Source organism: Rutidosis leptorrhynchoides, chromosome 3 (genome assembly GCF_046630445.1).
Source record: "Rutidosis leptorrhynchoides isolate AG116_Rl617_1_P2 chromosome 3, CSIRO_AGI_Rlap_v1, whole genome shotgun sequence".
NCBI lineage: Eukaryota > Viridiplantae > Streptophyta > Magnoliopsida > Asterales > Asteraceae > Rutidosis > Rutidosis leptorrhynchoides.
In genome coordinates, this window is record NC_092335.1 from 474258165 (window position 1) to 474267304 (window position 9140).

Sequence of the window (9140 nt, forward strand, 5' to 3'; positions counted from 1 at the left end):
TTTATCTTATTTTATAACCCGTTTATTTATTATTGATTAAGAAAAGTATTGAAATTATATGTGTATGTGAATTTAGTCTCCGTAGCGAAGCACGGACCTCCAAACTAGTTCCTATTAAATCGTCTCACAAACCAATCACGCAAGGGTAAAATCATCATTTTAAGTATCACTTGCTTGTGCCATTTCAAACCCTATCAACCTAAAATCATCAATTTCCCTATCACTTGCTTGGGCTATCACCACACTACCTACGCACCAAATTCCCAAATTAAAACCCCACCAAAAACACTCAAATTATAACTAAAAACTATGTTGATTCAGATTCGGGTTATACTTGATTCATAAGATACGCCGTCTCTTGTGTGTATCTATTCATTTCAAACAATACTTTTTCTTTGTGACGCAGATGCATGACTCGATACAAAGATTTTAGAAATGAACATTACCATTCAATGTATTACCAATGATCCAAATTCTTTTAGATCTCCATTTTCTTCTAACATCATTGAAGGTACTGTTGATGAAGTAATGATCCAGTCACCATCTTTCTTGATCAAACGTTCGGTAACATGAACATCCTGTCGGGTTTTAAAAACTACTAAATGTTAAACACCGTTGTGGATCTTCACGAGGGATGTACAATAGCTTTTGCCGATCCGTAATAAAAAATTTCCATCTGCGGGTTTACAGAACCTGATTCCGCCATTGTTGGGATCTTGTTGAGGAAATTTGCTAAAGGTGCGGGAAAATCAGGAAGTAGAAAACGAGAAAGCTCCTGAAAAGTGAGTGGGTGTCGGATTTATAGATTACATACAAGATATTGTCCTGTACAAGACAACTGCACTTAGACCGTTCATTAGATTCAATACCATATTTCTTTATAACATTCATGTAGATGTAGACTAATGTTTGCACCACCACAACTCGCAAATGTCTTACGCTCTTGAATCCCGACAACCTACATAACATGAGCTGCTGTACATTTTAGGCAGATTAAAATCTGCTTTTTCCAGCCGTTAAAACGGCACATTTCAACAAAACAAAAACCTGTACAAAACATAATATATTTCATAAACACAACCATAAAATGACCCCAAACTTGTTTATTCTGAAAAACAGAACAGAATACAAAACTGGAGGACACTTTTAAATTAAACTATAACAAGCCTAGAGCTATTATTGCAATTTTCATCAAACAATAAAATAGAACTCCCAACTTTCTTGTAGATTTTAGGATCATTCAATCAACGTGAATGAATAAAAACTTTTTTTAAACCGGTTAATATAAGCAGATTCATGACATTCACATGATCATAAATTATTCGTGTCCATTTCATAATACATTAGACATGTTATCACCTTCAACAACAGTTGCTTTAATACTGCTGCATTCAAGAACATGAACAGAAACAAACAAAACTCTAATTAACAAGTAACTGAGATGTAATCTAATAACATAAGAATCTGAAAAGCATACATAAAACATAATGTCATAAGTCATACATGATTTCACTTCTAATTATATAAATTCAAAAAACAAACTAACCAACTCCAAACATCAATTTTATATGATTCCAAAACCCGTCTCTTGTGAATCGAATACAACACAGAACTCACAAGATCACCCCGATATACCACTCGACCGAAAGACACCTTTCCAGCTAAATTTCTGAAGCTGTAGTTTTATAGTTAACACTAAAAAAAGATCCACAAAATAAAAGCCCAACGCGTACCTTTAATTATCTTGATTCTTCAAATCAAGAAACGCTTTACCGATTTGAGTTGCGCAGATTGATTGAACATCTTTCTCCAAACGTTTAAGAAACAGTGAGGATAGTTCAAGAGTGCTTATAATATTAAAGATTTTACCACAAAATTTACGTACTTCGGCCCTTTTTGCTTGCTTTTCAGGCATATTTGCCAACAGCTCCTTGATCAAAGCACACAATTCAGGAATATGAGTCTTTACCATCTTTTTTCCTGCTTTATTTCCACCTGTGTTGACCGAAACAAACGGCTTTAACGTTTCCAAAACTAAATCTAACGCTTCAACTTGACGAAACTTCGACTTTGCACTGCTACACTTCTCCACAAGAAACCCGAAAAAACGTTGAGGAACCCACGACCACCTCCTAAATATCTCTTTCAAGAATTGAGGTTTCAAATGAGAGTTTTTACCGTCAAAATAACCCACCAGAGAGTTTTTTAAAATATCAAATACCCGTTCTAATTCAGCTTCTGAGAAGCTTCTAGAATCAATAATCTTTAGAATCCAATACGTTGAGTTCTGAGCAAGATTAACAATCTTTCGGTAACGTTGAAAAGATACAGACTGTTTCTTTTTGGATGGGGTGATTGCTGTTTTCTTTTTCTTGAACGGTTTTGCTGCTAATTTCAAGTTCTTTTCCAAAAGTGGCTCGAGGATCGATAGTTGCACCGATTCACCTTTCGGGTATTGTTTTGCTTTCAGTATCTCGTGCTCGATGATTTTACAAATACGCTCACCGAGCTGCTCACTGCCCTCAGTCGTGTTAGGGTTCACAAACGCCTGAGCCAGATTTGAGAATACTTTCAAGACTAACGGTTTGCCTGCATTACATAAACAAAGATTACGTCTTTTTCTCATATACGGTTAGTGTATTTTACAGTTGCGAAAAACGTTATTCGGGGTGTACTCAATCGGGATTTCTAGAAAGTTCTCGGCAACTAGGGGAGTGTTGACCAAGTTTGACTCTGACTTCGACTGATTTTGACCGAGTTTTGACCAATTTTCTAAGTAATCCCGAGAACTGGCCAAGTTTTGACCAATTTTCCGAGTAATCCCGAGTTTTGGCCGAGTTTGACCGAGTACTCGCCGAGTAATTCCGAGTTCTACAACACTGATGTATCTAAAACTACCATTCAGAATAAGGCTTACCTTGATTCTCATGAAGGTATATTTCCAGCAACGAAAGAACACGAAGTTTAAAAAGAACGAGCTGAGAATGAGCAGTTTCGCCACCCGCTTGGTTTCTTTTTTCTTTAAAGATCTGCGCAAGATACGAATCCATTCGAAACATAGCTTCATCATCCATTCCACCATCAGAATCATCATCATCTGAATTTTCATAACGAGGTTCTTTTCCAATAATACCCCCCTCAGAGTCTTCAGAATGTTCTAAAAGATCATCATCACCAGTATTATCACCAGTTTCTGCTTCATCATCAGACTCATCTGCTTCTTCAATATCTAGAAGATCATCATCGTCGTCGTCATCATCTGTGTCATCATCACCATCATTATCTGTTTCTTGACGTCTAGCTGGTTTCAGATCTTTCTTTATAACCTTCAACATCCTCAGTAGACCATTATCTGTAACATCATCACTGTAGTACTTGAAAACCTACATTAAGAAGACGCAAGAACATTATGGCTTACAATATCTGTTGAAACAAGATTATAAAACGTTCATGGAGTTTCATATGCAACATGATGTTCAAATCGACATAGATCCATTTAATTAGGTGGATACACTCTTTCCACAAAAATAACCATGCTTACCCACAGTCAAAGGTTGTAAACTCGCGAGTCCGGGACGATTCAGTCAGGACTTTAGAGGGACAAGTCGGGTGTTGACCAACGTTGACTTTTAATAAAGAATAAATTCAATATATATACATTACCAAGGTTGAAAAAAGGCCTGGGACGAGCTCGAGACAGTCGGGACCTTAAAGGGTCGAGACGACTTTGACTTTTAAATATATAGATATGTATATACACATATTTTAAATCCAGAAAGCTTTTGTTGACCAGTTTGTACCTATAATCGCTATTACTGCTAATATAATACAATAAGGTAACACTAAACTACGTCAAATTTGATTGATTTGGCCGACTGAAATTCCTACTTTTGACCAGCGTTCGCCAACCCGATCTTTGACCGTTGACCGACATATTAGACACCAAGACCGAGACGGAGTCGAGTCACCAAAACGCCGCAACGGACGCCATTTGCAACCATGTACATTACACATAAATACATCAAACATAAACATAAACATAAGTATAACAAACATAGACATAGGCTACAAAATCCAATTTTAAAAAATATATAAGATCTGACCAACTTTGACCGACTCAGACTTTGACCCAACTTTTGGTGTTGACCGACTTTTTAGTCGTTTTTGGGAGAAACAAAACGAGTCAGTCCCCAAACCAATGCACCAGCCGACTCAACCGACTTTTACCACATAGCCCACAATGCATAACTGAGCACACTGTGAATCAGACAATCATAAGGAAAACGACAGCAATAAACAGCACATAAACAGAGAACCAAATAAAGTACCGTTTCAATGGCTGAACGCATAGGAGCAGATGACTGTGGAAGCAACGAGAGCAACGTATCCACAAATACATCCATCGATTCAGGTGCTTCACTACTATCTGGTTCTTCGTCTGAATCAATAAGATCGGGTGACGGGAAAAACTTTTTGCAGCATATTATCATTTCAGATGCAGCTTCAGAGAATTCGCCTGGTCTGAGTAAAAGTTGTAGCAACAACTGAATGAGTAAGTACCTCAAAGAATGCAATCTGTTAGCATTTGCACTCATTCCACAATTCCTTTCCTGAAATCATTTGCCAGTTGAAAGTTAGTTATATGCACGGTTGTAAATGTCGTGAGTCGGGTGTTGACCAACGTTGACTGTGTAATAAATAAATATATTATTATTAAACATAAATACTTCAAACATAAAACATTAATAATTCAAACACAGATATATGAAACAAAATCTAATTTTAAAAGATATAATTTTTTTCACCAAACTTTGACTTAGACCAACTTTGACCGACTCGGTCGACTTTGACCCGACTTTTTTTGCATTGACAGACTTATAAGACGTTTTTGGACGAGTCAGAACAAGATAGTCCCGAAACTGATGTATCGACCGACTTTTACAACAGTGGTTTTATGCACCACTGTGTAAACCTGAGATTCCATTAAAGATATAAAAAAATTCTTGGAAAAAGTTGCAGTATATATTACCTCTGTGGAAAGATGAGTTTCCATTGCTTGCAAGTTTTTGAACACCTTTTCATCTTCATCATTTAATGACCTAAAGAAAGATACAGATGGAATATTGTGTAATACACTAACAAACCGCATGAAATAAGAACCGAGATCATTGGCTTCAAGCCCACTTGTTACAACATGTGGGCCCTCTCCTTTTTGAGCATTTGCCAACAATAATTGCAGTTGTTCGATACACATCCTACAAAGAGTACTTGAAGTAGCAACTTTCGGCCATCTAAACTTTTCTTGTAATTCAAAAGACGTCACTTCGGTCCCCAGAGACGAAGAAAACAAACCCTGAACAGACAAAAACTTCAATATTTCTTTTTGAACACGAAACTTTTCTTCGTTATCGAGCTTTGTACGTTTCAAAACGTTTGTAATAGAATCTATAACCCAACTTCTTAAAATATCTAAAGTCCCATGTGTTTCAACGAAGCCTTTTTCTTCAACTGACCCAATTTCTGAATTATCGTCTGTTGTTTGACTTTGGTCAGACGGCTCTTCGGTAGCAGATGTAAAGTCAAGAAACGAGTCTATCACGTTTTGAATGAAAAGCATGCAGCCGGATTCAGTATCAAACCCTGACGTTAATTCTCTAACGGTTTTAGTCCTTGTAACGGAATCAAATTTCCAGTTACTATGTTTTTGTAAGGACATAATAATCGCCACCCGTTTACCGTCATCAAAGCTTGACAATTTCGAAAGAAAATCGTTCGCGATTTTATACAACCATGAATCTTTTGTCGAGAGTATATCGATTAAACACTGAACGATTTTGAACGAAAAAACAATCGGGACGCAAGATACGGGTAGTTTCGGTAGGGCCAAAAGTATGATATCGAATACCAAGTGTTTACGATCGTGTGATGACAAAAGAAGTGATCCTTCAATAATAATATTCCAGAAATTTTGTAAATTTTTCTGGATATCTTCATCAACAGAATTAGATTTGCGGTTCTTTTTGTTCTTTTTTAACCCAGTTGCCAACTCAGCCTGCTGAGGTGGCATGTCTGGTAATAGAATGTTTAACAAAACTGGCCATATACCATGGACTCGAGGCTGACAAAATGTGGACTCCTGTAAAACAACTATTGTGCATAAAATACTTGTACTGTACAAATAGATGAATAAAAACGTTAGGCAAAGACAAGTAATAATGTTACCTTTAAGCAATTTGCGATAGAGGATAGATGGATGGCAGAAAACAATGAGTTGGGACTGTATGGATCGGGTAAGAGGTTTCCGAACGATTTGTTGTCGGTTGCTACTTTTTCTCTGAGCTTAATAGCAAGCAATAAAGCATCGGGATTTGCAGATTCGATGGCGGATTCAAACCATTCGCGAAGACTTGGAGATTCAAGCACTTGGTTTATAACAACTTCAACGGGTAACTGCAATCCATATAGATTCAGTATGCAACAATTGTGCAAATAGTATTACAGATCAAATAGCTTACTAAAGCAACAAGTCGAATAATCATAAGCACGGTTTGCTACACTTTAACTGCATTTAGTGATTATATACCAGAACTTGAAAACATAAGTATTCTTTTTATTTCTCAGTTAACTTAACAAGCACCAAATTACCTAACTTGTATAAATGTGACACTATCAAACTGAAGCATGTCCCCTATTACCAACTAACACAGTAATATTATTAAGAGTGTAAATACTTCGTTCCATCCTTCAAATTATTAACTATTGAGTACCTTTTCGATCAGTTGCAGAATAACCATAACAGCAGGCTCCTGAAGGTATCGTTTCTTGGCAGCCAACGAAATGACAGAGGTCGTAAATTCCTTGATAATCTCCGGGGACTTATCAGAAACACTTTCTAGAGTTAGTTTTCCCGATCGTACAAGAGAACCATAAGCAAACAAACGACCTAAAAGACAATCTTTGATCTCCTGTACACCATTAAAAAAAAAACACCAAACTTCAGAAACGTAACACCTGCCAAAGTCATTGCCAAAAACTTACAAAAAGTTGAATAACCAACCTGACCCTTCATAGAAGATGAAACTTCCAATGAGTCAACAATTAGTTTCAGAAGTGAGTCCAACGCAATATTAGGAACCGCACCAACCAACAAAGTCAAACCCAATGCAAATCCTTGTCTTGCACACTGCAAATAAACGCCCACATATTTAGAAAATCATAAACATTAACGCCTCGAAACTAAACTAAGGTACCTCTCGAGAGGACGAAACACCACGAATAAGCCTTCTCACAGCGTATCTCACAGACGGTGCACAATCATTTAACCCATCATCTTTCTCAGCTTCCAACTTCAATCCACCTTCAACATCCATCTTGTCCATCGCATCATACGCCTTCTGAACCGCCTGCAACTCCGTCACCAACGTTTCTGCAGCAGCCGCCCGAACATCGACATCAACCGCCCCCAAATCCTTAAACACACCTATATGAAACTCAGGCATACCACCACCACTTACCCTGTTTTCAACATCCTTAAACTCCAAACTCACCATTTTCGGTTTCACCTCACTGTTATCATCTCTCTTATGTTTCTCTTTATCTAAAGCTTTTCTTTTTTTCTTCCTTTCCATTGGCTTAACACCATTCAAACTAACATCATTGCTTTTAGAGTTTTCTACTTCTCCTTCATTCTTTTTTACTTTCTTCCTTGAATGCTCACTTGACTTTTTATCATCTGAGCTTTTGTTGTTATCTATTTCTACACTATCAGAGCTCCTTCTTTTACTACCCATTATTCCGTACAAAAAAGCCTAACTTCAACAGTATCTGTATCGAATCAAATTAAAAACAAAAAAGGATATATTAAATACAGAGATTGTAGATACAAAATCGAGCTAATTAACGCAATATAATATAAGAATTGAATTGATTGACTATATAGATACAGGATACAAACCTAATTTGCGCTTATATTGTTATACCGAAAGCGTTAGGGTTTTGCTAAACCCTAATTTATTTAACGGATTATGTTTTGTAATATTGACACAGATGATATTATTCGGCAATGACGTAGATGCCCTAGGTTTACAACCGCCGCTGTGTTATATTTTAAATGTTACACTTTCACCCCTTCTTTTTCAAAAAGTTCTAATTTTGACAGAAACTAACAAGGTTTAGGAATAGAAGAACATATACGATGGTAAAATTTTATCATTCGATAATCTCTCTTTTTGCTGATCAAATATATCATCGGTGGAAACTGGGTATGATAAATGGTATGTTTAGATCAAAATTTGTGTGTTATATACATATAACATATAATTGTCAAATATGGTAGATGGGTGGTGGATGTTAAATGCAGTAGTCAAACACCACACCTGAAAATAAGAATTGTTTGGTGCCTACAATTTGTAGTAGACAAATTAGACTTGGTAAACCTCCTCACTCACCTACCACATTATTTGCTACTATAAATAGAACCATATACAAGCTTCAAAAATCATCCCAAAATACTTCTTCAATCTTATGTATAAAAGAGTTAATAGAGAGTTACTGAGTGTTAGTCTCCTAATTATAAGAGATATAAAGATTTGTGTTTATCCTTGTAATTAGAGAGAAGTGTAATTCCTATTATTCTTATTAGTGAAACGTTTATTTCCTTGCCCGTGGTTATTACCCTATTGGGATTTTCCACGTTAAATCTCGGTGTCTCTTTATTGTCACTATTTCAATTATTACTAACGGTTTGCTATAATTCGGTGTCGTTTTTCTCAACAAGTGGTATCAAGAGCTAAGGTCTAATATCTAGTGTTATTAATCTACTTATCATATGCTCTGTGATTACCACGGGAGTGGATCGTCCACATCAAAAAATAAGTAAGATTATTTTCACTCGATAAAAGTTCTCCGGTACTATTTCTCGTAAAAATAGTATTGTCGAAATGAAGATTGTAATTATAGCAATGTCTACGAAATTTGAAATTGAAAAGTTCATCGGGAGTAACTTCTCGTTATGGAAACTAAAGATGAAAGCTATCCTGAGCAAGGATAAGTGTTTGGCAGCCATCAGTGGACGGTCCGCCGAAGTCACTGATGAAAAATGGGAAGAGATGGACAGCCAGGCTATCGCAAATCTTCATCTG

At 36.5% G+C, this 9140-nt stretch overlaps 1 protein-coding gene across 1 annotated transcript; it reads right to left on the reverse strand.

Moving 5' to 3' along the window:
• Positions 1 to 1425: 1425 nt before the first annotated feature.
• On the reverse strand, positions 1426 to 7837 carry LOC139898127 (uncharacterized). Its single transcript, XM_071880834.1, has 8 exons — positions 7251 to 7837; positions 7058 to 7183; positions 6768 to 6965; positions 6223 to 6450; positions 5030 to 6136; positions 4329 to 4610; positions 2918 to 3383; positions 1426 to 2589 (listed from the first exon to the last, which is right to left on the reverse strand). The coding sequence occupies exons 1-8, from the start codon at positions 7788 to 7790 to the stop codon at positions 1736 to 1738; spliced, it is 3801 nt and encodes a 1266-aa protein (XP_071736935.1). The 5' UTR covers positions 7791 to 7837; the 3' UTR covers positions 1426 to 1735.
• Between the last annotated feature and the right edge of the window lie 1303 nt (positions 7838 to 9140).

What these genes read in the sequence shown, in the direction of transcription:
- LOC139898127 (XM_071880834.1), bottom strand. Translation starts at nt 7,790, where the DNA reads ATGGGTAGTAAAAGAAGGAGCTCTGATAGTGTAGAAATAGATAACAAC. An exon ending in AAACTCATCTTTCCACAGAG is followed by an intron (nt 4,611 to 5,029) that starts GTAATATATACT and finishes AAATGATTTCAG; the next exon opens with GAAAGGAATTGTGGAATGAG. An exon ending in TGCGTTCAGCCATTGAAACG is followed by an intron (nt 3,384 to 4,328) that starts GTACTTTATTTG and finishes TTCTTAATGTAG; the next exon opens with GTTTTCAAGTACTACAGTGA.